Genomic DNA, 27,648 nt, shown 5'->3' on the forward strand with positions numbered 1-27,648 from the left:
TATTCCCCTTTCAGAAGCAACTTAGATCTGGTAAAAGATGTTTGATGGCTAAAGTCTGTTAGTTATTGTTCCTTACAAGGCTTTTAGCAGCTTTTAAAATGAACTGCTTCCATGCAGATGTAACCGTGTTCCCAATGAAGTCAAAACTGACTTAAAAACACTGTGATCCGCACATGAGGGATCATGCTATAGCAGAACATTATGAGCAATATAATTGACCTTGAAATTATTCAAAGTTTGGAAATAGAAGTGGAATCAAGTCATATTTATTGAGTGCACAAAAATGACTGACATTCTTCATAATAAATTATAATTCTGGATGAAAGACATTCAGACGACATTGAAAAGCACTATCAGACTTGTCAATCAACAAACTAAAGATCATCATTAGTCAAATAAATAAATAAATAAATAAATAAATAAATGTGTTCTATACTATAAAGGCTGTTGAATGTGGACTGAATGAAGTGATTAAACTTCTGAACACATCATAAATCAACAATGTTGAACAATCATTAATTGTCAAACCCACTGACAGAAACCACAGTAGTGTCAAAATTCTAAAAATTCAATCAGGTGCGGCACTTTTTTTGGCATTTATCTGAATATTTACCTTTTCTGAGGCATTAGCAGGAACTGCTGCCGTTAGACAGAACAAATAGGTGAAGGTGACAATTAAATTCTAAACCACACATGCTGATAAGATACTAAATGCTGAACAGACTAAACTGTTAATTGGTCCTAATTGTTACATTTACAAATTGAATTAGATTAAATATTGCTGTATTTTTGGAAACTAAATAGTAATCACAAAATGATGGTGATCTAACATGATTATTAGCATGTTCTATCCATGAATTAATCATAGATCAAGTCTTTAATGACTTTCACCATCTCCAATCCATTAACATGCCAACATTGGATAAGTACAAATAAAATTTGGGGGAAAATGTAAATGCATTTTAACGATGCTACACGTGTCTGCTCAGAGCTAACCTAGCCACCTACAAGCTATGATGATGATGATGATGTCATGTTAGTGCTACCATAAAACACACTAGACAGACATTAAACTTCATGCATTCTAACACAACCATTAAGTTTAAACTGCGTGATAATCTCAGAATGACAGTGCTTCGTGTCCTCGGTCCACAATGTCCAGTAGCTGCCGGGACAATCACACACTGGGGGGTCATCGCAGGATACAAAAAAAACGAGCAGACGTTACTGAAGACACACAAAAGCTGGGTCTTTTGGAGCCATTGTCACGAGTGCAGTAAAAAGGCACCGCTTATGGTACCGGACCTTCTTCAGTCAGTAGTTGCGCTGGTGATCACAGACTAGCTTACAGTCTTTGGCAAATTTGGAGAAACCATGAACAAACCAACCAAAACAACGCGTGTGAATGCGAAACAGATGAGGCATGCAGATCCTGGTAAAGTCCTGACAATCGCTGATTTTCTCTTCACCGATCAAAAGATGAGAGTTTATTGGTCGACATCTTCTGTCAGCCGTTGCTTTTCAAAGGTTTCCTGTACATAATAAGAAAGAATGAGATTTCTGGAGGAGTTTCTTGCTTCTCCCCCGGCGACTGGGTTCAGCTGTACGGTCTCTAACAGGACTCCAACCATTAACTGCAGAGTGGAGCCTTTGGTCCCAGCTGAGAGATAAATCCAGCACGTCGTCCTCTAACTCCTCTTGATTTGTGGCCTCCCTTCGCGCGCTTGCTTACAGTCAGTTTTTACCTTTTCCCTCATCTTCCTCAGGCGGCGGGAAGGCGGGATTCCTCTGGACTCGCTGTCCTCTCGAGCGCTGGACGTGTCCATCTCATCGTGCTCTTCGGGGATGCTCCCGTCGAGAATGTTCCTGAGTGAAGGGTCCTCGGGTGTGCAGGTGGCTGTGGTGCCGCTCTCGCTGCTGCTTAAGTCCTGGTCCTCACTGCAGCGCCCCCCTCGGCTGTGGTGGGACAGGGACGAGGCCCTGGTTAAGGGCCTGTCCCTCTCCATCTCACGGATGTTCTGCAGAGGTTCGTTCATGTCCACGCCCGAGTCCAAGCTGGTGTCGTTGCTGCTTGGCGGGCGGTGGCTGCTCTGCAGCTCGATGATAGAGTGGCGCACCTGTGCGGCTGGTTTCCCATCGAGGGAGACGAACCAGGCCCGAGGGTGGGACAGTAAAGGCTTCCCCCGGGTGAGCTCTAGTAAGGTGCGCTCTGAGATTCCCTGCAACTCACTGGGAACGCCATGGCCGCCGCGAAAGCCCTCCAGTCCAGCGGCCTCGTTTAGAGTCCCTGGGACAGAGACAGAGGATTCCAAGAGGTTGCTGTAGCGCCCCCATCCACCAGCAGAGGGCTCCTGGCTTTGAGGGGGAGTCTCCAGAGCGCGTGGCTCATCCTGGCTGGTTTGCGGTGGGTTGCTTACAGGAACTTTGGCTAGCATCTGGGTGAAACCGTCCTTGCTGGCGGGCTCGGGGTGAGCGTTGTACTCGCCTCCGTTGCGTGGAAAAGTTGCAGACTTGCAGCCAGACAGCTGCTGCTCCTGCGTGCCGAACAGCTCCGGCGCCTGAATGACAGCCACCGCCTGGTTGAAGATGTTAATCAGCTTATCTGGGAAGAAGATGTTTGAGTTCATGTTGTTCTGCTCTGACTTCTCCCGGAGCCGAGTCACCTCTTCGTCGTTGATGTAGTGCGACAGCGGCTGGGAACCTTTGGTCTGATCTGGAGGAATGTTCTCATAAAAGGAAGCGGCTGGGTCCTCCACGTAAATGTTGAAGCTGGCGTTGGGCCGGGACGCGGATGAGGCGTCACACTGTATGCTGCGTGACGCCAGGCTGTTGTCACCAGAGCGGTACAACAGCCCCCCCTCCATGTGGGTCGAGGTGGTTTGGTCCTTCTTTACCACTGTGAGTTTGGTAAAACGTGCCGTCCTCCTTCTGGGTCCTTGATGGGAACGTCTGCAGATGGAAAAGCAACAGAAATAAATGTTAATTTGCCAAGTTCAGGTGTCAGGAGGTTAATTTTGATCAAATAGTGCAAAAATAAAAAAAACTGGTTGCTATAGAGACTCTGTTTACCTGCAGTGGCAAACCAGCAGGGAAAGGAACCCAATCACAATGAGCAGCATTCCTCCCAGCGTTGCCATCAACAGGTAGGTGTGGTACCACACAAAGTCCAAAGACAGTCTGTATCCCAGGTGACCTGATTCAAATTTAGAGACCGACGTTAAAGGCCGACCCACAGAAAGTGCAGAAGCAAAGTCAAACAGAGGAGCGGTCCGTTACTCTCGGAGGAGGGGAGGGGCGCAGCGATCCAGTGGCCCAGGTGGGAAGCAGTGTAGGTCCAAATCAGCTCGTCGCCGACTCTTTTCACCACTCCGAGACCCTGGTTCTCCCAGGCACCTTCAGACAGCAGACACTTCACCTTTACCTCGACTGTTCATGTTGAGCCTGATTAAAGCAACTGGACATTGAAGCTGTGGCCCAGGTGTGTCAACAGAGGCTCTGTGTCTGGGAGCCAACAGGTGTTTCCCAGTTAAAGAGCAGCTCCTGTTTCTCTCCAGGAGAACAGCTGCTCTGCTTGTAGTCAGTAATGTAGCTGAAGCCTCAGCGGCGTTCTTGTTCTCACCCATGTTGAAGTTAAAGGCCCAAGCTGGGACGGTGTCGGCAGCCCTGAGTCGCAGGCCCGGTTTGAGGGGCAGGCTGATCTGAACGGGTCCTCTGATCTGCAGCTGCTCATCGTCACAGAACAACAGGATGCTCACGGAAACCACCGGGTTCAGGCTGACGCTCCTGAGGGCTGCAAATACAGAGGGAAAAGGCTGTGATCGGGTTTCCAATCAAACTCCACCTGCGTCATGGGTGCCCCACTCACCTGATCTGCCGCCGCCGCCGATGAGGCCTGGGGTGCAGCCGGTGCAGTCTCTCGCTTGGTGGTGCTCCGGCACCGTCAGATAGGCCGTCACCGAGGTGATGTTGCTCCTGCTGGAGGTGATGAGGAGGTTCTTGGGGAACATGACCTTCGGGTGGGATGAGCTCTCTGGAAACACAAGATGGAGCAGCTGTTCACTGACCTCTGCCCTGCTGCCATCTACTGGGGCTCCAGAAAACTATTTTGTTTGCTCTGTCTTTCCAGTTTTCTACAAAGAGCCTCTCGAGCACCGGCATGAGATGAACTCTCTGACCTCAGAGATGAACTCTCTGACCTCAGAGATGAACTCTCTGACCACCGCAGCTCAGGAAGTCCACGTTGGTGAACCACACGGCTGCTGATCGACTCATCGTCCGCTCAGAGTGAAAACTATTCCCTTCTTTAATTGTCCGAACCAGAAAGCTTCACAGTTTAAAGAAAGTCATCGTACTGATGAGGTTTGATCCACAGCGCGCTGGTATTTATTTTTCAGTGAACGCTAAAGAACATCTGGTTTATTAAACTACTTATTAGAAGAATCTGGACACTCTTTATTGTTTTAATTCTTCCTGAAGTGTGTCCACATCTGCTCAACACACAATTTTTCAGCTTCCCTATCAACAAGATGCCATATATTTAAATCAGAACAAAGACAAAATAAATGTATATCAACGCTGTGTCGACCTCTACCTTCCAACCGGGTCCCTCCAGACATGCCAGGTCGTTTCCCGGTGATGAGCACGGAGTCCTCAAACAGCCAAATGTTTCCCTGAGCGTGAGGCAGCAGCAGCAGCGTCACGACTGACAGAACTGAGGACAGGAAACAGTCACATGAATGTGTCACTCGCCTGAAACATTCCTCAACGATCATTTACATCAGCAGAATGTGTTTATTCGACTGCGTCAACGTGCTGTTTTGTTTTTCCACCGACAGGGGTCAGTAGTGGGTGGGCATTTTTGGGCACAGCCGCTTGGTCGAGCTGCCCCCTGAAGGGACTTTCTCCCTCTCGGCATCAGATAATGTACCATAAATACTTAAACCACTATTAACCCCATTAAAGTAAACTTTAAACAGGACAACTTGTTCTCTCCATTTTAACTGGGGGGTCCCAGTTTAGGCTCTGCAAAGAGGTGCGAGAGCTCCATCACTCACCGGGCCTCCTGCTGGTGCTCCAGGGCAGTGGTCGGGGTACATATCCTCTCTTGTTGCCCAGCAGAGTGAGACTGAGTTGGGGCCTGTGTTCTATCCAGAAGATGACCTCACCCGAGTGCTCCGTCTGAGCGGAGCTCGTCATGGTGTGGTTCAGGTAAACAGAGACAGAAGCACCTGGAAGCGGCTTTAGAGTCACCGAGTCCAGGACCAAAACCTTCAGAGCGAACTGCGACTCTGCAGAGACCAGAAGTTTGGGATAAAAAAAGACGTACCCGGCTATAAAAGCACCACTTTATTGGCTATTATGCTAATTATATTATTTATGCTAATTAAAGCTACTCTTCCTTCTGCGTGACGAAACCTTAACCGATGAATTACTGCCCCAGAGCATTTGGCTGCCTCCTGCAGGTTACATCTGTAAATTACACCCACGCTTATTTTTTGTAAACTGTAATTCTTGTTAAGTAAATATCAAATGACATTAAATGAAGCTTGATGGCTCTGAATGAAATCTGGTTCGTTCAAGCCTGTGGCGTTCAGTTTACCTGCAGTCGGAACCGGGTCTGGACCGGTGGGGTCTCCATTGTCTCCGGGAGAGGAGGGGTGCAGGCCGCCGCCCTCCTCTGTTGCTTCTCCATCCTGGCAAATGATGAGGAGCAGCGAGGGCAGGAGGAAGAGCAGACACGGCGGCGGGAAGTGGCGTCCTACAGCAGCCATCAGCACATACCGAACCGCAACAGAACCGAGTCACCAACGGTCAGTCATGGTTCCAAGTGAGCAGAACCGTCAGCGGAGGCCGGGATCAAAGAGCGTCTATGATCAACAGACACACCACTCGGCCACTTCCGCTCAAACCCAGCGAAGAAACCCGCTGCACTGTCTGGCTGAAATCTGTGACTTACTGGAGCTCATCCTGCCAGCTAAAAATACAGCTTATGAGGCTGATATATATAATAAGGGAATGAGTCCACTCACAGTGGACTGCTATCTCTACCATTAGTGTTCGGTAAAACATTCAGAGTACGACATCATCTTTTTCTTTACTAATCTTTGGCGTGGCAGCGACGCTATGACGTCACCTGGGGGCTTCGGCGTGGCCCCCCGTCGATCAAGGAGGAGTCCTGTTCCTCCTGTAATCACTAAAACACAACCCTCATCTAAAGAAAAGCCTCGCTGAAGATGTTTTTTTTTTTTTTTAACCAAAGAACCATTAAAACACCACGTTATTATGTATTTATGCCATTTTATTATAAACATCACAATTTCACCCCATCAATTACCGTGAAATGTGGCACCTTAGTAACAAAATCTGTACAGAGAAGCTGAACTTTACATTTACATTATGTGAGACGGGGAAAAAAAAGTATTTGGGTGAAATTCCGAACACTGAAACATTTAATTTGTGAGGGGTTAAAGTGCAGCAAGAAGTGGCTGATTTCGTGTGTGTTGACATACATCGTGATAACATTTATAACATTGCACAAATACATAGGTGCTTATTTAATTGTTAGGCTTGTACATGAAAAATAATTAAAGAACTTTTTAAAAATGGACCAAACCTATAGCAAACCCAATCCATCGAAAAAAAGGATTAGTCAAAAATCTAAATTAAAAAACAAAACATTAAAAACTGAAGGCCCACATTAGCAGCTTAGCATGATTAGCATGCTGGGGTCTATGCAGTGCTGGGCTTGCTTGTTTTGGCACAGAGATGTGAGCTTATTTAGTCAGACCTCGTCAGGCTGCGGCACTAATAACAACGCTCCCTCCGGCTGGTGTCTCGCAGCGTCTTTGGAGGTGTCATAAAGCTGAAGAAGAAAAGAAAAGTAAAACAAAACAGAAGAAAACTTCATGCTGGAATGCTTTAAATCTCAAAGTTTACACAGGTGCTCACACCTGATTGGTTGCTGCTTGGATGCCGATTGGTTAACTATGTTACGGGGGGTGGGGCTAGTGCCAGCAGAAGAAGCAGGGCGTGGTAAGCTGCTGCGGGGGGTACTGGGGGCAGATGACGATGACCCCTTGATGGTGGGACTGACGTAAGCGGTGGCTTTAGACAGCTGGCTCGACAATGAGGCGACGTTGTCGACACTGTGGACCCGGTTCTGAAGCAGAACTGGGGAGGGGTCCAATTCAGGAAATTAAAATGAACTGAAGAATATGGGAGATGAGTAAAAGCAGAGGCATCTCTTACTGGAGGAGGGACGGCGAAGCAGCCCGGCAGACGAATCGAAACTCTGGCTGTTACGAAGACAGCAATGGGCGGCGCCGAGATGGGTCAGGGAGGGTACGCACGGTGTGCTGGGAACTCTGACGAGGTTTGGCATGCTCCTCCGCAGCGCGTCTGAGAGGCGGAGCAACACAGAGCGGAACGCGCCGTCACAGAAGGTCTGCTGGTCACGCGTGTCCCTTCAGTCACACGTGAACCCGGAATCTCTAAGAAGCTTAGATGTCATTATTACACGGCCACGAGGAGGAGTCAGGGGCGTGGTCATCCCGAGTGGGCGTGGTCAAAGTGATCTTTCAGTCGTAATGGCAAAGCGACTTTAATTACATCACAGCCCCAGATCTAAAGTTAATAGTTTGTCCTACCATGAGCCGATAGAGACTTTGATCTTTGAAACAGACTGTCAGATGATATTGGTCTTCTGTTTTCTTACCCAAACCTGGTCTGAAGTCCTGAAGTCCTGCTGTGCCCAGTCTTATTCCAGACCCCAGTCCTGGGTTTAGTCTTTGTCCCAGCGCCTGGTCCTGACAGGCCGACCCGCCGGAACGGAACAGCTGCGCGGAGGAGGCGGAATGAGGACAGGTTGGGGATCTGGGTCTGAAGTCCCTTATGCTGTTGAAGGTTTGAGAATGAGGCAGGAGGGTGGCGAGGAGGCGGGGCCGCTGCAGGAGAAGGCCGTGGTCTTTGTCCTCGTCTCCCTCTTCCAGGCCAGAACCGCCGCTGAGGAAACTGCTCTGGAACCCGAAGCTTCGACTGTGACGACCTGCAAAAGATGATCTGACTAGGTCCCGGCGAAGGCCTGTAGGCAGGACAGATGAGGACAGACGTGCAGGATTGATGGACACACACACGGAACACACATACACACACATGCATGCACACACACAGAAAAACACACACACACACCTCAATGGGTTAATGAAGGTGCTGTAGCGATGAGCTCTGAGATCTGATGTTAAAATATTAGGGAAATAGGAATTGTGACTGGTCACATGACTGATCCATTTCCATCAATAAAATTATTATAAACAGATTTTACTGAAGATGCTGACAAATATTTGGAAGCCATTTTGTTTTTAAGGTTCCAGACTCACTCTCCTCCTGAAGACGCGCCATCACCTGGACGTCCATTAGGTCCTGTAGTTTATACCCCTGGACCATCGAGTCGTCTATGTCTGAAGATCCCAGACCACAATCCACCGACAACTGAGGGCTTAAAGGGCCACTTGAGACACTCCCGCCTTCTAAACATCAAAAATTCAAGCCTTCATTTCAAAATAAGAGCAACAGAACGACTGTTTACATGAGGATTCCAGGAGAAAATAATCACTGAAACATTCATACATTTTTGTAAATATATACATAAAACTGATTTAAAAGACTAAGTGTCCCTCAAACAAAACTGCAGTTTCTTAATAAATCTGAGCAAATTTCCATGGAGGTCTAAGAGAGACAGCAGGGAAAAGGAGTCAGCTAACAGAGGGCACCAACAGGGGGCGCTAACAGAGGGTGCTAACTTACTGGAGTTGTGAGGGATCATTGTGGGTGTTCTCCTAGCTGGAGAGGGAAGGAGTTCCCTCCTGACAGGGCTGAGTGAGTGCTGCAGGGTTGGGTGGCGTGGCGAGCAGAGAAGGGGTGGAGCTGTAAAAATGACAGGACGCGTGACTCAAAAAGAGTCACGCGTTCTGTTACTTTCTCTTCTGTTACAGCTGAAATAAATACTCCACTGAGGGGTTGGAAACATGCCAAAGCTCTTTATTTTAAAAAACAACCACCCTCGTCCCTCCCCCGCACGACCAACTTGCCTCCCCACCTGCATGGAAGAACTGTGAAGATGTCATTGCCTGACCCCCTTCAGACAATGTAAACGCACCACCAATATGCTGTAGGACACATGCCAGGCCAATAGGTGGCGGTAATGAAGTAGACATACCCACATAACAGTCAACAGTCTATGGTTTCTAAACAATGTTTATAGTGGTGAGCACCAAAGTTTCCCAGTCAACCCACAATCAGGTGAAGTTGCTTCTACAGGCAACCTTCAACTATATAAAACTTAAACTAGTTGCAAAACCTCACTTGCCTACAGCATTTTCAAAACTCTTTATTCTTAAGGCCGTTTTCGTATCATTCGGTTTTCTGGTGTTCTAGTGCAGAAATGACGGCCACAATGGCCTTAAAGTTTTGCATTTTCACCCAAAAACGTTGTCTATCAGGGCCCAGGAAGGCTCCAGGACCAGAGGGCCTCTCACCCTCCTGCCTGAAAGCTTGTGCTGACCAGTAGAAACCCATCCTTACCCAGATCTTCAACAGATCACCTCCTGCTTTCACCATTGCTCTGGTCCCTAAAGTCCTCCACCATAGGATTAAAGGACCGGGGACCCTGATTCTGTGATCAATTAAATCCTTTGAAACACCAACGGCCTGTTTGCGCAACAATAAAAACAACCAGGCTTCGTTACGTTTGCACAAGAACGACGCCCAGAGAGCCAGAATCTGCAAACTTTTGAAAATGGGCTCCATCATTTTTGTCTCCGTGTTACCAGGGGTGCTGTTTCCAGTGAAGACGGTGACGAGCGGCGCATTACTTGCACTAAGGTAGCTTCAAACGCCATTGTTCTAGACGTGATCCAAAGCTCACCCAGATGCTCCACCTGTCACCTACGGAGCACCACATCCAGCACCTGTGCACTCAACATCGGCGCCCAGCAGGGCTATGTCCTCGCCCCCCTGCTCTTCTCCCTCTACATCAACCACTGCATCTCCAGTGACCCTTCAGCCGAACCGCTGAAGTTGTTGGAGGACGCCATCATCAACCTCATCAGCATAGGTGATGAATTAGTTTACAGACACAGGTGGAACAGACCGGTATCCTGGTGAAGTCTGCAGCTACACCCACTCAAAACTGTAGAGATTGAAGCCCCTCTCTCACTATCTTCAAAATCACTGTGTCTACCGGGCTTTTAATGGTTTCACCGTGTCTCGAGAACTGAAGTGGTCCTCTCATATAGAGACGGTCCGCAAAACAGTCCAAAGTCCAACCATCCTCAGGAACTGATAACACACTTCCAGTCTGTTCTTCCATCACTGAGTGGGTCGGCCATCAAACTAGACCAGAGCAAACCGGCCTGCAGAGAAAATCATCAGAACCAGTCGGCCCTAGGTCCAGGACTTTACCCGTCCAGGGTCAGGAGGTGGGCTGCTTCCAGACCCTCTGATTCTTCCCTCATAGGAAATACAGAGCACTGTTGAGCAGAATATCAGCACACAGAGAGAGCGTCTTCACGCTGGCTGGTGTGGACGCTGAACCTGAGTCCACTTCCTTGTATGTCACATGACCAATAAATCTCTTTCTTTTTGCAAGAGTTTTGAAACATGAGCTTTGACCAGAAGACGATGTTTTTGGTTAGCAGGACAATGTAACAAAAGTGGCTTTCCGAAGACTGACTGGTGAACTGTTGTTTGTTGCCAGGTTACCGTGTAGTTTTTCTGAGGCCTGGGGGGTGGAGCAAGATGTCCGCAGAAGGGCGGGGCCAGGAGAACATGGGGAGGGGCTACAGAAGGAGCCACGACCCAGAGCCGCTGGAGAGAGAAGAAGCTTCATTTCAGAGACCAAAGGAACATTTTACTAAATCAAATACGTCAAAAAAAACTTGGGATAAAAGTTGATACATTTTCTCAAATTTTAAGAAAATAAAAAGGGTTGAATTGTTTTCTTAGGAAACATGAATCTTTTGATCCTTCTAAAACTGGATCAATAACTTGAGCTGTAATTAAACACGGTTAAAATTGATAAATGCTGTGATTTCATCAGTCTGATCATTTTCTTGATTCAGATGACTGATTTAATCCAAATCAGAATAGAGATGGACACCGGGCGCTCCATTCATGAATCCGACAAAGCCGCTTTATCTCACACACACACACACACACGCACGCACGCACGCGCACGCACGCGCACGCACGCAAACACACACACACACACACACTTGTACTTCTGTATTTGTGAGGACTTTGATAGACGTAATGCATTACCCAGCTTCTTAGCCTAACCATCCAAACTAACCACCTAACCATGGTGCTAACCTAAACCCAGTTCTAACCTCAACATTACAACCACGTCTTAACCCTTAAACGGTCGTTTGGAGTTCTGAGGACCAGCCAACATTTGCTCACATCCCAAAAATGTCCTCACTTTGATAGTAGAATAAATGTTTTGGCACTCAGAATGTAGCCAGTACAAGAGCACAAACACACACACAAAAACATACACAATACTCTTTGTTTCTTCAGAAATGATGTAATGATGTTAAATAATGCAAACTGGTCAAGTTTACTGATTAGAGAATGGATGTTTGTGGATTGATAAGATGGTTATTTCTACTGAGGCTGCAGTCAGAAACTTTAGTGCAACAACAGAGCATATTTTAACCTGGTGTAACCATGGAGACAGTCAGACAGACTTCTACTGTGTCCTGAGTGACAGCATTAATGATGATGTAATGGATCATGTGACAGGTTTAATCCTGGCAGGGATTAAAGATGAACTTCTAAGTGTTTAGGTAGAATAAAAGAAGCCGACCTCAAACTCGTTACTATTAATATTGACTGATCGGGGTTATTGCTCATTCGATTAATCACTGAATAAATATACTTTTCTAGAGTTCTGAAAGACTGGACACCCAGTTCATCACCGATCAAATGTTTCTGCATTTACCTGGTTCCTGTCGTAGGGTAATCGGCCCGGCGATGGTGCTCACCTCTGACCTGGGCTGGTCCAGAACCTGCCGGCACCACTGCAGAGGTGTGATCTTGTTGTCTGGACTTTTGGATGAGGTGTAAAGCCTAAAGAGTCAAGGTCAGAGTTGGCCCTGCTGCCTGACAAGCTTTAGTTAATTATTCAGGTTTCAGCGCCTGGATCAAACTTTCATTTTAACGAGTGAAAAAAAAAATCTCCTTGAAAGTTGCTTCCTGACAAACAGAAGAAACCTCAGGTGGACATTCGGAACCAGGTCCAGATGCATCATGGGTAACTTATGAGATGATTCTAACCTGCTGGAATCTTTGCCTGATTTTAAAGACTTTTTTTGGACCATCAGTCAATAAAAACTGTGGGAAGTCGGAATATCTGGTGACTGCGTGGGGATCCGCGCTATTGGCCTCATATAAGTGAATATTTAGAGCATTTTCATCCTCCAGGTGAACGCGCAGCTCACCTGTGCTGGGATCTGTTCAGGTCCAGCTGCTCCAGAAAGGTTCAGAGTGGACTAGAACTTACCAGGTTTCTTCAGACTCGTCCAAACACGACAAAGAGCTCAGGTCCAGAAGCTCCAGTTCGTCCAAGATCGACATTTCGGATTCGTCAGTGTGGGCCAGAAAGTACGGGATGGTCTCCTCCGGGCTGGACAGCCGGCATCCCCCGGTGGCAGGGAGCGCATATGGGCCGGCTCGGCTCCGAAGCTGCTCATTCTGCCGCTCCAGCTTCCGGACCAGGTCCTGGAGCTTTTTCACCTCCACCTCCGTGTTCAGACTGTTGTTCTTCAGGTCTACTTCCGGCATCCCGAATAGAAGAAAGACGAAAGAACCATAGGTCTGCGAGGAGAAGCTTCTGTGGACCGGGAGGAAATCTGCCAGCCAGCCTGACAGCTCCACTAATGAGACGCCAACCACCGACCACGCCCCTACATTCAACCACGCCCACCCTCTGACCGATTACAGGTAATTGATGCGCCTGATACGTGTTTTACGTTTTCCTTTGAGTATTCCAAACTGAGTATATCTTTTATCAAAATTAGTATATCAGCCAATCTGAGAAAACAAAAGCGACCAGCTGCCCTGCGTGAAGTTTAATAATGACTCTATTCTGCGTTGAGAAACAAAATAACTCACCATAAGTGGAAACCAGTTAAAACACTTAATAACTTTAAATTCCCTTAAAATGGGTTTTCAATCGACCGTTTTCTACCCACATCTGGATTTTGTTTGTTTCCAAAAACCCAGACAACTATATTTAAACACCTCTCAACACTTACGTGATCTGAATTGTACGAAAACGCCATTAAGATGTGAAATAGAGAAGAGAATGTAATGAATGCATTAAAGTCGTTTTTATTGGCATTTGATCAACGTGCTGATGGAGATCTGCTGTATTGGTGGACAATTGCTGCCATCAGGTGGCCACAGAGCGTCACTGCAGCTTGTGCAGAACGCACGTCACGGGATGATTGTTCCTTATTAGCGCTTCTTCCAGGTGAACTTCTTCCTCGCTCCTTCCTGACCAGGCTTCTTCCTCTCCCTCACTCGTGGGTCCGGAGTTAACAGACCAGCTAAAATCAATAAAAACACCACAAAAAACACAGTATAAACACATAAAACCAATGCTTCTCTGACAGGTCAGTACCAAATCCAGCACGCTGACCTTGTCTTAGGTTCTCCACCTCGCCCTCCGACAGGAAGCACAGTAACGCCCTTGAGATGGCAAGCCGCAATGCTCCAGCCTGGCTGGACCGCCCACCTCCGCTCACGCTGCATTCCAGGTCAAATCGTCCAAGCAGGCCGACGAACTGCAGCGGGAACATCAGCTGCTCTCTGAGGGAGGAACACGGGTGTGTGAAAGTGGGTGAATGTCTGTGTGTGTGTGTGTGACTACACCCTCCTCTCACCTGTCCTGTAGGATGGGGAAATAGTGCAGGTAGTCCTGACCATTGATGATAACACGTCCGGAGCCACAGTCTTTGAGAGTCACAGACGACGTGGATGACTTCCTGCGACCTGACAGCAAAAGAAACAATCAAACACTCTGATTTATTAGTGTAGGACAGACAATCAGACATTAACAGAATTTCCAATCACCTCTTCTAATGTCATTTTACCTCCACACAACAGCCTGAATTCCTCCTTCACAGTGAGGGCAGTGGGGGCCACCAACCGTGTTAATCACTAGCCTCAATAAGCTCATACACTCACAGGTGGAGATATTTTCAAGAGCAGAAGGATATCTAACACCAGACCAACAGCTTTTCTTGGATCTTTTAATCATCAGGTTAGTCCTGAGGAGCAAACTGTGGGCACTACCAGCAACCTTCAGAGGAGTCGTGTTTGAATGGGGGCAGGAAGTGTGTGTACCTTCAGCTGTGGTGAAGGCCACGCCCCTGTCGTCCTGTTGCAGCGGTGGTACTGTCTGTTTCTTGGACTGAACCTCCAGCTGGCGGCGGTACTGCAGAACAAACTCCTCCTCGTTGGAGCTGTATGGTAGCGAGACCAGACGCTCCATCAGCTGCAGGAAGTGGGTGTACTGATCCGGAAGGACAGCGTTGTCAGGTTACTGCCTGGCTGACAGGTGAGGAGGAGGAGTGTGAAAGAGAGAGGTCTTACGTCATTGGGTGACATGGTCTCCACCAGCTGCAACTCCAGCTCCTCTTTCGTGAGCCACCGGCTGGTTCCCAGAGATCTGCAGAAACACGGGAGATCCTGGGCTGAGCTCGGAGCGGCGCTTCAGTGTTAGCATGTAGCTAATCTTAAATTAAACATGCAAAACATTTAAACCACGGCACTGTTGTCAGTACTGTGACATATTCCCCCTGGCGGTGACGCCAACATTTCTGTTCCGCTTTCATACTCACAGGTTCTTTCCATGAGGGCTGAACAGTCCCTTCGCTCTCAGACGATCCTGAACTTTCTCCACATTCAGGATTTTACTGTAAATTTCCTACAAACAAGAACTGATCAAAACTGAGAGATTCACCCTGAAAGCGTCAATACTGGCTTTCTCATGTCCCTGCTTCATTTTGTCCAAAACTAAACTTTTAAAGAAACTAAATTAATTTAAAATGAACTAAAACTCCCATTATTGTTAGAATTATTAAGCCAGAGATGCAGAAAACATCTAATGGACTGATTATGTATGACTGCTCAGGGACTCACATGCATCAGCGAATAGTAGGACTGCTTCCCCGTATAAAACAGGAAATGGAACGGCCGCCTGTCCTCGCCCCATTGGATGGCTGCAGAAAACAAGCGTCAGATGGGAGCTTCACAAGAAGCACAACAGAGGATAAACGGGGGGGACACATACCTCGCTGCTTCGGAAAGATCTCATCTGGATGCTGAGAACAGGAAGAGACCGGTTATCTTCTTATCCTGTCTGAATGCAAAAAGGTTTATGGTCGTACCTTCATGACAGGACGGGCCTTCTTCTCAAACAGGCTAGAGGGAAACAGGTAGGCGATGCTGCGCTGTCGACCACAGAAGAAGACACCATTAGAAAGTCCAGTAAATAACATGACAGTGGCGCGTTGGTGGCATTTACAGGCTCCTGATAAAACGTCCGATCAAACTAGTTTCTCCTGCAGGAAACATGTCCGGGAGGAGCAGCAGCCCACATGATGCTGACATCATCACATCACTCAGGTAACATTACGCAATGTTGACAAAGATGATGACCAGAGTCTCCAAAGGTGACGTTTAAACAGGTGTAGCTCCTCACAGAGATCGGTTCTACGCCACAAGTCCTCAGTTCTTGCCGCTGGACGTCACATTGGTTTCACCGTCCGCTCTGATGTCTCTGTTTATTATGCGGGAGGGACACTTTGGGACGGACTACAGCCTCCCTAGAATTGAGGCTGATGTGTTGGAATTGGTTCAAGAGCGTGACGAATGTGGCAGCTGCAGCATATTGGGCCCAGGTGGTCACACCTGTCCGCTCATATGCTGCAGCTGACAGGTGACGCTAATGCTAACACCAATGCTAACACTGGAGCAAATCAGAGCTGCATCACAGAGCCAATTTAATTCATTTCATTTCTGATATAATTTGCTTCAGTATTCATTATTTCAGACATGTTCATTTGCTTTATTTTCAAATGATGACCATAATGATTGATTTATTGAGGCAACAGAGTCGATCCATCACAGGAGCGTCTAAGTTTGTGTTGTGTAATGTGTGGGACTTTGGGGGCCCTGTCATTTAGACATCCACTTCAGCTTAAATTAATTTAGGACTAATTTTCACTGATCCGGCTCTTCAAACAGAATCAATGAGAATCACAACTAAAAATGCACAATGAAATTAAATGTTACTGAAACCCGTGAAACTTACACGATGAAGTCTGAATTAATGCACTTTCTAAATAATGGAAATAATCCATCTGTTTCAGTTTCGTGGAAGAAAATGAACGTGGGTTCTTACGTCTATGTCCTCCTGACTAAAGTTCTCCGGGTCTTCGTCCATCATGTTGGCCAGGTGTCGTTTCCCGATGTTAAATTCCTCCACCTGCTTCTGGATGAACTCCTGGCTGAACTTCTCTCGTCCCGGAGCCGGGATGTTCTTCCTGCGGGCGGCGGAGCTCAAACATATCCGCCTGTGGAGAACCTGGAGGGCACAAACCGGACCGTTAGCAGCACTGACCAAGAGCCGAACCAACCACGGGTTCTTGCGTTCAGTGACACTATAACAAATTTTGAACAACAGTACGTTTAGCGAAACAAACACGCTTCCTTTAACTTTAAAATAATGCACATGAGTTCGTAAACAGCAGCATTGACATTGAAGGACGTCAGTGTCTCCAGTTTGATAAACATTTCCAATTTCAACCTGTTCGAGAAAGTCGAATTAATAGTTTATCTGCAGACCAACCTGTGACACAACTATAGTCGAATTCGAGCTGCATTTTCCACATTTTAACAAAAATGAGCCAACAGATCGTGCACAGGGGGCCGCCATTTTGTCTGTCAGCAGTGACGTCAGAGCGGAAGTAGTTTTGATTACCGGAAGTTAATAGTATTTTGTTATTTTAGAATAGAGAAAAAATGATGGTCGAAGGACATTCAATTATCTAAATTTGCCATTGTTGTATACGTGAAAAAGTAACGGAAATTTGCAATAAAAAAAGAAAGGCAAAAGTTTCTGACTCATCTCATGAAGACATGACAAAGTAAATTGAAGCCAATAGTCAAAAGCTCATGACATCGAAACTCTGCTCTATTTAACAAGACAACAAAATAAAAAATTAAAATTGAATTCCAAATAAATAAAGATGCCGTTAAAGCTCAAATTGTCTGGAGGGAAACATTGAGAATTCAAGTATTTTGAAGAGTGAAAATTCAGTTAAAAGCGTAATGGAAGTCTAATTTTGTGACCCAAATCTGAAAAAATGTAAATATAACAATTGAATTGAATTAAAGTACGATGTTATTTCATAACCTGTGGTGCGTGTGCTGGTGTCATCATTGTGATGTCTGAGGAGCAGGAATGCTGGGTGATTAATAACATGACGCCCCTGGCTAGTAGCAGTCGATGTGTCTGTGCGCTTCATTTGTTGTCCACGTTGTGATTAACAGTAGTTGCTATGTGTTTTTTTTAGCCACAAGCGCTCTCCTGCTCACCAAGAAAAATCGTTTTGACTGTGCTATTTAATTTACAGTGGGCGGTGAGGGGCGGGAGATAAATCATTCACCTGACAGCCAAGACATCCAGCAGGGAGCGGGAGTTGGGTAAGTTCCCTGCTGACTTTCACTTCTGAAGAACATTGTGCTTGATGACTTCCACTATTTTGGCGCTAAAAATAAATAATAACTGATAACAAAATGTAAGATCAGTGAGCAACAAGAGTGCTGTGCTAACAGAAGGATTCCTGCTGGTGCGGATCCACTGGAGCGGTCAGTAACCATTAGGTCAAACAGGAAGTGGAGGAAATGACATCATCGAGGTGAACCAGCCTCCTGGTTCTGATCATCATCTACTCAGCTCCATCGTGGCAGTGTCTGAATCGGCCACGGAGGTGGCGTCACAGCAGGGGGACGTGATGACGAGTAAACAAGCTCAGCTGGGTTCAGAAGTTTGACCTCCTCTTTACAAATCTCACTGGTGTCTCATTTCACCACCAACTCTGTCTTATCAAACACCTGAGTCTGTCTCTTCATTTTCCTCAGGTTTTCGCTCCTGTGTCCATATATCCCTGTCTGCCTCTGCTTCCGAAAGTTATTTTTACATTTCTCATTTCATTTTTTAACATTTTGCTGTTTCAAATTACACCAATGATTCATTTCAGTCATGTTCAACATCCCCGTGTCCTCTCGGTCCCACACACCCTTGTACTGCTATCTTTGTGAGGATGTTCCTAGACTTAAAGCATTATCCACCTCCCTGCCTCAGAACCCTTGGTATCCCAACTAACCCCCTACCTCAAACAGTCCTTTGAAGTTGTGAGGGCACATTCAAAATGTCCTCACTTCCAAAAAATGTCCTCTCTTTACTGGAAAAATGAAGATACAAGAACACACACACACACACACACACACACACACACACACACACACACACACACACACACACACACACACACAATGCTGTGTTGATGTAAGCAAGTGGGTTAATTTAAAGTGTTCACAGATTAAAAATGAAAGCATGGACACAAAGACGGAAGAGGTAGAGGTAGGTGGAGGTGTGATGGCGTGCACACTGGATCAAGTTCTGCTCTTCTTCCGTACTTTTACATTCAGTGGTTGAAGTGGTCAAAGCTAACAGCCTTAGCTTCCATGTGGCTTGTTTATTGTGAAGCTGATCTGGTAGCAAGTACGCAGCATTTAAAAAGCTTCTGTGGCTGCTGCTGCCTCTAACGCCGCCACTGCCGCTGCTGCTTCTGCGGCCTAAGAGCTTGATGAAATAAAAGTAATTAATTGGTGTTATACACAGAGGACATAATTATCTTTGCCAGTAACTGGCACATATTTAATTATCGGTAATTGTTGCCGAAGCCTCGTTGGAAAGTGTTGCACCCCAGACAATGCTGATGTTTTAAACGCTAATCCTGCACTTGATACCGAGTCAATTAGGAAATGTGTGTCAGAGAGCAACCACACACACACACAAACATGCACACACTTCCTGGGGATAGTAATCCTGACCTATCCCCTCCCTCCATGAGGTGTTAATGGCTGCCAGATTGGAGAAAAGTAATTTGAGATGATTTGCAACAAAAGGCTGCAGATACTGATTAACACGGCGGCTACTTTCTGGCCCTGCTCAAACAGCATCGGGAGGTAAATTTACGCCAGTGTGGCCCCGGGGCTGCAGGGGGCCAGAGGCTGCAGGGCCCTTCAACATGAGAACAGGGTTTAATAAGTAAACAGGGGAGCAGAGCACAGAGCTTCTGATCAGTCCTTGGATGCAATGCTAGCTGATTAGCTCTGCCGATTGTACCTTGTAATTGCGGTGTCTTGACCCCCTCCAGGCAAATATTAGATTCTAGTCGTTTAACCTTTCCAGGCAGCGCAGTCGAAGGAATCAGCCAAACAGATGTTAGAAATCCAGCGGGAAGTCTTCTGATCAGGAGGAAAAAGTACTTTTCTGTCTCAGTTTCCTCCTGAAGCTTCATGATCTTCATCTGCCAGGAGGAATAAGCGCTAATCGGACTTATCCTGATCTGATCTGATCTAATCAAGGAAATCTGACTCAATAATGACGGAGTACATTCAAGTCTGATCGAGATGTGAAACAGCAAAGACTGAGACAAAAGAGACAAAGAAGAAGAGACAAAACAACACGTTTAGAGTTTCAAGTTACTGTCATCAGCTCAATATGCTAACAGCTGTTTACAGGTTGCTGCATCTGTGACGTCATAGTTCAACCACGAAAACATGCCACTTCTTCTCAGGCGGAGCCAGAGACACCTCAGGAAATAAATCTGACAGTTTGAGGATCTGAGGATCTTGGACTGTGAGAAGTTTGAGGAGCTCACACCTGGAAATTTTGGCTTTCTGCACATATTTCTGACACCACTAGAGCCGATGAGGATGTCACTTTTTCTTGGGTCATTCCCAACAGTTTCCAGGGGTATTATGTTTATGCGTGTCCATCGCCGGATCAGATCCTCTTTCTCTATTACAGGCCCGGCAGGACGGGCGGTTTCACCCCTGGGTAATAGTTTCCTTCCTCTCTGAGCCTCTCACCTGAAAAAAGAGTGGTAGGAGGAAAAGAGTCGTCGTTTTCTTGACAGAGGTGGACTGAAGTAACCTTCAGATGGAGGAGAAACCTAAAACCTGCCTCCAGCTCGCCATCGGGGGAAGGGGGGGGGGGGGGGGGGGGGGGGGGGGGGCAAAGTGGTTCCATGTGAGGGGTGGAAGTCAAGCCTGGGAACGATGGGATTAGACCGCTGTTCTCTTCCCTCAGATCTAGACCAGTCTGGTGATCTGCTCATCTTAATTCTTCAGGGTTTTTTCCTGCAGGAATCAAAAGTTTAGATTTACGCTCCAAACATGTGTTTTTTCCTTAACATGTGAAGCTTTTGTTTAGGAGCAGATGAATGGCTGAATGGTGTCGGCATAGGCCTGTTAGCATGAATCGCAATAGGAGCCAGTTGGTTCCAGAGTAAAAGATAAGTTGCTAGAACTTCTTAGCAAGTTCTTGCTAAAAGTTCTCTAAAAGTTCTTAGTGTATGTGTATGTGTATGTGTATGTGTGTGTGTGTGTGTGTGTGTGTGTGTGTGTGTGTGTGTGTGCATGTTATGAGCCCAATTACCCGATCTAAACACAGCTGACAGGCCTATCAGTCAGTGATTTGTTGTTCATACACCTCGCTCCCCTTGTCCCCTCTGTGGCGTTCACATTCTGTCTCCTTGGTAACCGTTGTCAGGCTGACCAAGCTGACGATCAAACTGCAGAAGAAGATGTCACAGGACCCCAACCAGCAGACCACTGTTTCAATCTACTGCCAACACACACACACACACACACACACACACACACACACACACACACACACACACGCACGCACCAATCCGACTGCAGGAAAGGGCTCTCATCCTGTATCCTAAAGAAGTTAACTTGCTAAACAGGAATTGGAATTTTGGGACTCGCTCTGAAAAGGTCACATATTTAAGATAAAATAAGATCGTAAACTCAGTGGTGTGTGACTGGTTGACTCTGAGTTTGGATTAGAGATTATTTGATTGATCAGCAGGTGGGAACCCTCATCTGACCTTGTAAAAGGAAATTAAATATGATTCCACTCCTGGACAGTCGCCAGGGCTGGAGTGGAATCAAGACTATCAATAATCAATAATGATATCGAAAATGACAAAAACAAATGGGGACGCGGAAACGATCCTCAGCGTGTGTAAATCGATCACATCACATCTGACTGGGAGCTAGCGGAGGGTGAGTCGGCTGTCCATGAGGGGGCGCAAAAGGTTTGCAGAAATGACGTGCATGTGCGCGCACTTTGCAATTCTCACTTTTTTTGTTTAAAAACCCCCTATAACCTTTCACTTACATTATCTCTATTGAAACAAACTGATAAATCAGATAAAAAGTTCTATGATCTGATCGATTTTTACGTTTGTTAAGCTGAATTTGATTCGTATTTCACCCTATTAAAAGATTCAAACATCGGGAGCTATAAATTAATTTACTCTGTAGATTATGTGCAGGTTAATGGACTAGCAGACTGACGTAATAACAATGAACATATAAATGTTGAATTATTTTAAAGATTTTTGTATGTCTTTATTTTGTCCACATTGTTCCCGTTATCTTAATTTTCCTCAAATATGAAGCAAGAAAGAGGTTAATATAATAATAATTAACACAATAATAATAATAATAATAAATGACATTAATTATATTAATATAATAATGATAATAATGATAATAATAATAATCGATTATTGTTTTTCGGTCATCCAAACCTGATGGAAACGTTACATTTAAATTGGGCCAAACACACACGTTTTATAATCTAACAATATTGACATAATTTTTTGTTAACAAAGACAACAACAACACCAATAATAATATTAGTAATATTAATAATTCTCTAATATATGTGCAATAAAATATTCTCATTAATAAAATTCTCTGAATTCCTCAACTAACGCAAATAAATACAATCAATTTAATCAAACCCGAATTTAATGTTTTATAACCTTCTATTTAATGTTACCATGGTCCTGTTGTGGCGCCCTTCTTCTTCAAGAACAAATAACTGAACAATATTGTTTTGCTCCATGTATAATTACTGTGACGTCTCTCTCTCTTTGTAATGAAGTTTAAACGAATTGGAGGAGATTTTTGAAGATACTTTCTACAGAACACAAACAATTGTTCATTCAAAACTTTATTCCGCGCAGGTCAGAGGTGAAAAGAGGTTTTTAGGACTCCACATCCAAAAGCTGCCGCTCAACAATTGAACTTAATCGGAAGTTTTGAGGCGCGCGACAGGAGACTAACAAGAACAGATCACTCAATTCCGTTGCCTAGCAACCAACGTGTTAAACCATCCGCCGAGTTCGAATCTCTCAGTCACAGGACGTTAAGGTGAGGTGTTGAATAGTTAAAAAGTTTAAAATACGGAACCACGCGCGTGCACACACGCACACACCAAGTCCAACAACAACAACAACAACCGTTTCCACCTTCGAGCATCATCATCTTCATCATCATCATCATTAAATCGATTATAGCGCAGCAGGCCTCCACGATGGCGCGAGCCTGGACCTAAACAGTGTTGAGCGCGCGCAAAAGACGTGACGGATCTACACAGTCACGAGACCAGCGACGTTCAACCGTTTTTATTTTGCGCCCTAAAAGTTTAAATCACACGCACACGCACGCACGCACGCACACACACACACACAGAAACACAAGGTAGCCGTGTTTCAGTCTAACAATTTATTGTGTGTCAATCATCTGGAATCACTACTGAAATTAAATTACAATCAAATGTTCACATCAAAATAAGCCAACAGCTGCTGGTTGGTTTGTGCTCCAGAAAATACAAAAAAAGACAGAAAAAAAACCCAAAAATGTAGAAACAAAACAATTCCTGCAGCAGGAGCGGGGAATAAATTATATGTATTCCGAATAAAATATTAAAAGAGGTCATTCTGATGAAAAATATAAGCAAAGATCAGGCTCTGATCTGGTGATCTATATGACAGTTTGTTTATTAAAATCTACCAAAGGTTGCAGCCGAGAAAAGCAGCGCTGACAGAACCTCCATCACAAAACTCACTGCTTTTCTCCAAATAAGTGCAGTCTGACTTCAAATGTCTCTGTTTGTAGAAGAAAGGCAGGAAAAATCCACAAAGTCCCTTAAATAATTACAATAATGCCAAACACAGAAGCCGGTAATTATCACCACCCGCACGAGTACTGTTGGCATTATTATTGGGGGGGAAAAAGATCTTTGAGATCACGTTCATGAAAAATAAAAATGAAACAAAATCCTCCGTGTAAGAAAGTGAAAAATTTGCTTCAGTCTCTGTCTTTGTTTCTTCATCCGGGAGGACGAGGAGGGTGGTGATAAAGAGTGAGGGAACGAAAAAAACAAACAAAAAAGCAACATGGATTTGTCCTCTGGTGTGTTTCAATGCGCCAAAATTACCTGGTGGAATGAACCTGTGGTTGTCACCCTCTGGTCTCCCACGTCACTCGCATCTTTTAAGTAATCTACTAAAAAATGGCCCTGAAAGAAAAAAGCAGAAGGAACCTTTTAGGTTAAAGACATTTGCGGGCCGGAAGTGCGTGTGTCTGCGGGAGGAAAAATGGGAGCAAAAGTTTGGTCTCGGTGGTGAAAAACAGATCAACACAATTTTTTTGCAGTCTCATTCCTCACACTCACAGTGGAAAACGTCTGCGTTGTTTAATTATCTCTATCAAAAAATTGTGCTGTTTTCTACGTTTCACTGAACATTCTTTTGCAGTCCATGGAGGGGGGCGGTGTTTCTGCACTCACATTGCCGACCTGAGAGTACACATCCTCCGGCGTCTGCGCCACTCCAGGCGGCGTCATCCGCTTCTCTTTCTGCCTCCTATTGCAAAACCAGACTCGCACCACCTCCTTCTCCAGCTGCAGATTGTCCGCCAGCGAGCTGATCTCCTGTGCCGACGGTTTGGGACACTTCAGGAAGTGACTTTCCAGGGCCCCCTTCACGCTCACCTCGATGGACGTGCGCTTCTTTCGCTTCCGGCCCTGCGCCGCGATTTTGTCGATGCTGGTGGGGCTGCCGGTGGACGAGTCGGCCTCCTCCAGCCACTTGTTCAGCAGCGGCTTCAGCTTGCACATGTTCTTAAAGCTGAGCTGCAGAGCCTCGAACCTGCAGATGGTGGTCTGGGAGAACACGTTCCCGTACAGGGTGCCCAGAGCCAGGCCCACGTCCGCCTGCGTGAAGCCCAGTTTGATCCGCCGCTGCTTGAACTGCTTGGCGAACTGTTCCAGGTCATCCGACGTCGGGGTGTCGTCGTCCGAATGCGGGTCGTGGCTCGCGACGCCTCCGTGGTGCTGGTGATGGGGGTGCTGGTGATGCTGGTGGTGGTGATGGTGGCTGCCGTGGTCCAAATCTGGGGTGCCCCCCCTCACCAAGCTGGGGTGCACCAGGCTCTGGCTGCCGGGACTCAGCATCCCGTTCACAGTGAAGCCGCCTGGCTGGGAGTATAGAAGCGACTGCTGCTGCTGCTGTCCCCCCGATATGGAGTTAATGTGAGCGGCAGTCGTGCTCCCCCAAGCCGCGGCGTGACTTTGGTGGGCGGTTATGTGGGGCGGCCTGTGGTGCAGCGCGGTGCCCGTGTGCAGGTCGTCTCTGGCGGAGTTTTTCACGTCTTGCTGCTGCGGGCTGCCCGTCATCCCGACGGGACTGGAGGACCAGGGCGAGCCGGCCTCCGCGGCGGCGACCGCGGCTGCCGCGGCGGCGGCTGCGGCGTGCGGCAGAGACGTCACCCACTGGTGCGCGTGGCTCAGCATGTGCCCCCCGTTGCTCGCCGCCATCGCACCTTGCATAAAGTCACTTTGCACCATCTTGACCGAAGGGTCGCCTCTATAGCCCCCGGACCCCGAGGTCACCGCAGCGCTTCCCGGCTGCATGCCGCCACCTGCGGAGTCAGAGTGCACGATGGAGCCGGACGATAAGATGCTATTGCTGGGCAGATAAGGATTGGAAGCGGCGGTGGCCATTCCGACAACCCTTATGAATATGCTCGTGGAAAGCCCCCCTCCCTTTACAGTCACTTCTGTGGAAAACTGTCTCTCATGAATTATTCAAACTTTACAAGCACACCAAGGTTTTCGGAAAACACCATCGAGGAAAAAAAAAAAACTTAAAAATGAGACGAAAATCCTCAGAATTCACCACATTCTACAAAAGTAAAGATCCAGCAGCTTTGGAGCAAGTCCAGTCCGCAAAACCTTCAAATTCACTTTAGTCCCAAAGTTGTGCTGGTGGCTGAAAACAAACCGCGCCAGGAAATAGTCCCGCGCAACGTCCTCACGCGCGGATGTCGTCGCCTCTTTTGTAATTTGTGCTCTTTATAGCGCGTGCAGACGCTCTTTGTTCTGTTTTGATGTGTATAAACGTGCCAAACCGCGAACTCCCGTTCAAGTACAATCCACGGGAAGAGTGCGCGGCGCGCGGAGACACACTCGCCTCTCATTCGCTTGTTCTCTCTCACCCTCTCTCTCTCTCTCCGCCGTGGACGCCTGGCCACGCCCACCCCGCGAGACACCTCACCCCCTCCTCACAAGGCGACGCGCGGTATCTTACCCCCGCGAGTTCACGCCGATTGGCTACCCGTAGTGTGATTGACAGGTCTGCTCCGCGAGCGCACGAGCCCTCCTTCCGGTTGTTTCCAATTGGATGATTATTAATTAGAGTCCAAACAAAAACTGAGCGCGCGAGAGCTTTCGTAAACAGAGGTTGGGCGCGTGCATACACGGAGAAATATTAATTTAAGTGTTGTCAAATGTATCGATCAATCCTGATCGCATATGTTGTTCATACATTTGTTATTTGTTGTTTATATTTTTTTACTTTCAGAAAAATAGATTTGATAATTTTGTAGCTGACGTCGAACTTCCCTGTGAATACATTTTAAATTTGGGGATTAAATGTTGACAAAACAAGAACGAAACATTTGAATCGATGGTGTCATATAAATTTATTGATTTTAATGTTGTCAGTGTTTACAAACTGTAACCAAATTAAGTTAAATTACATACATTTGACCTGTTATATCTGACTTTAGATGTCGATACTCAATTTATTTTAAATTTTAAACTTAATAATCATATAATATAGCAGAAGCAACGTAGTCCACGTTTATTCTTTCACTAGTCAATCAATTAATGTTCTACCTAATATAAAGGCTTCCAACAATACATGATCCTTGTAACTAAAAATTACACTAGTTGATTTATAAAAAAATAATTGATACCAGATATAATTGTGAACTGATTAAATCTGAAAACGCGCGTGCATCATGGCCATTTATGAGTTTTGCTCACACAGCACCGCTCCAGTTTTAGGCCCAACTGCTGTCACGCGCGGTTCCGAGCAGCAAGTGAAAAACGCAGAACCCTCTTTGATCCCAGCTGGTTTATTTTGGACCAGCTCTACAAATCCAGACCCATCGCCAAATCCAAAAACCAGAACGAGGCGAGTTAAATTCACCAGGCTGAGAATATTCTTTGATTCCCGTTTTATTTGATATTTGAACTTTTCTTTGGGGGAGTTCAGGAGGGAGGAAGGAAAGCAGGAAGGAAGGAGGAGAGGGAAAAAAAATCATCCCCAACTCTAACAGAGACCAACAGTTAGTGCTGATTTTCATTTGCATAAATTTTCATATATTTTAGTGAAAATAATAGCGGAGAGGAGCAGAGCTGCGGCTCAGTCAGGACAGAAAAGCTGCAGCAGCAGCAGCAGCAGCGAGGAGCAGCGAGGAGCAGGGGAGGAGAAGAAGAAGAGAAGAGACACAACCTGTGAGGACGACGGTTCCTGGGACACCAGGTGAGTCAACCGCATTTTCTCACCGCAAACAGCACAGCCCCGCAACGCTGACTCGCTTAACGAATGATTATTTACCGTTTTCAACCAGTCAGCAACAGGCGGACACACGCGCCCACAGAACATGCATGAAAGCTGAGGAGAAAGAGGGAGAGAGATAGAAAGAGAGAGAGAGAGAGAGGCAAAATGTGTTGGTTTATTTATTTTATTGGTGAGACGTTTACGGAACGACCACAAACGCAGCTCATAGACTCTGATCTGAAACTGAACCGGCCACAGCTGTCCCTTAGAAGGTCTGTTTCGCCTCTTCGTCGCTCACACATTTCTGAGCTGGCGGCACCGTCTCCATGGTGACCCCGTGAAAAGGCGTGAACAGGGGCCACATTCAGGGTGTTTGTGCACAGGCAGCTACAGCTACGTTTACGGCAACAAGAGGACGCGCGAACGCAGGTTGAAGACAGTGGTGATGCGATTAGATGTCCAGCTCGCAAGCTTCCTGCTGCAGCTCTCACTGTTACCTGCACAGGTGTGCACAGATGCACGTTAATGACTATTAAGTCCGCCAGCAGGGGTCGCGCGCTCCCAGCATGCGAAA

The 27,648-nt window shown here is 46.4% G+C and overlaps 4 protein-coding genes and 1 long non-coding RNA gene across 7 annotated transcripts in view; 1 reads left to right on the forward strand and 4 right to left on the reverse strand.

Moving 5' to 3' along the window:
- Positions 1-251: 251 nt before the first annotated feature.
- fam171b (family with sequence similarity 171 member B) lies at positions 252-5,889 on the reverse strand. Its single transcript, XM_029840778.1, has 8 exons — positions 5,600-5,889; positions 5,055-5,288; positions 4,592-4,711; positions 3,866-4,030; positions 3,620-3,790; positions 3,277-3,393; positions 3,070-3,193; positions 252-2,949 (listed from the first exon to the last, which is right to left on the reverse strand). Exons 1-8 carry the CDS (start codon positions 5,769-5,771, stop codon positions 1,689-1,691), a joined length of 2,364 nt encoding a protein of 787 aa, XP_029696638.1. The 5' UTR covers positions 5,772-5,889; the 3' UTR covers positions 252-1,688.
- A 391-nt stretch (positions 5,890-6,280) lies between these two features.
- On the reverse strand, positions 6,281-12,932 carry LOC105416800 (SLAIN motif-containing protein 1-like). Of its 3 annotated transcripts, none has more exons than XM_029840952.1 (9): positions 12,560-12,931; positions 11,999-12,126; positions 10,759-10,863; positions 8,803-8,922; positions 8,376-8,525; positions 7,715-8,230; positions 7,249-7,398; positions 6,951-7,170; positions 6,281-6,862 (listed from the first exon to the last, which is right to left on the reverse strand). In XM_029840952.1, exons 1-9 carry the CDS (start codon positions 12,838-12,840, stop codon positions 6,805-6,807), a joined length of 1,728 nt encoding a protein of 575 aa, XP_029696812.1. In that variant the 5' UTR covers positions 12,841-12,931; the 3' UTR covers positions 6,281-6,804. The 3 variants fall into 3 exon arrangements, 2 of the variants coding, with proteins under 2 accessions (XP_029696812.1, XP_011604721.2); XM_011606419.2 differs by having other exon boundaries at positions 7,715-8,080; positions 12,560-12,930; XR_003889382.1 differs by lacking the exon at positions 6,281-6,862 and having other exon boundaries at positions 7,037-7,170; positions 7,715-8,080; positions 8,188-8,230; positions 12,560-12,932.
- A 432-nt stretch (positions 12,933-13,364) lies between these two features.
- mrps9 (mitochondrial ribosomal protein S9) lies at positions 13,365-17,058 on the reverse strand. The gene is made up of 11 exons (XM_011606422.2): positions 16,916-17,058; positions 16,469-16,651; positions 15,453-15,515; positions 15,356-15,386; positions 15,205-15,284; positions 14,904-14,989; positions 14,656-14,731; positions 14,407-14,575; positions 13,944-14,052; positions 13,700-13,869; positions 13,365-13,607 (listed from the first exon to the last, which is right to left on the reverse strand). Exons 1-11 carry the CDS (start codon positions 17,000-17,002, stop codon positions 13,516-13,518), a joined length of 1,146 nt encoding a protein of 381 aa, XP_011604724.2. The 5' UTR covers positions 17,003-17,058; the 3' UTR covers positions 13,365-13,515.
- Positions 17,059-22,928: 5,870 nt separating this feature from the next.
- pou3f3b (POU class 3 homeobox 3b) lies at positions 22,929-25,682 on the reverse strand. Its single transcript, XM_003966668.3, has 2 exons — positions 24,014-25,682; positions 22,929-23,743 (listed from the first exon to the last, which is right to left on the reverse strand). The coding sequence occupies exons 1-2, from the start codon at positions 25,226-25,228 to the stop codon at positions 23,645-23,647; spliced, it is 1,314 nt and encodes a 437-aa protein (XP_003966717.2). The 5' UTR covers positions 25,229-25,682; the 3' UTR covers positions 22,929-23,644.
- A 1,253-nt stretch (positions 25,683-26,935) lies between these two features.
- The window catches only part of LOC115250846 (uncharacterized), a 5,921-nt gene continuing 5,208 nt past the window's right edge, over positions 26,936-27,648 (forward strand). The window contains exon 1 of the long non-coding RNA XR_003889407.1: positions 26,936-27,056. This is a non-coding gene — a long non-coding RNA (uncharacterized lncRNA). The remainder of the gene's footprint in view (positions 27,057-27,648) is intronic.

The sequence above is a fragment of the Takifugu rubripes genome, chromosome 8 (genome assembly GCF_901000725.2).
Source record: "Takifugu rubripes chromosome 8, fTakRub1.2, whole genome shotgun sequence".
Classification (NCBI taxonomy): Eukaryota; Metazoa; Chordata; class Actinopteri; order Tetraodontiformes; family Tetraodontidae; genus Takifugu; species Takifugu rubripes.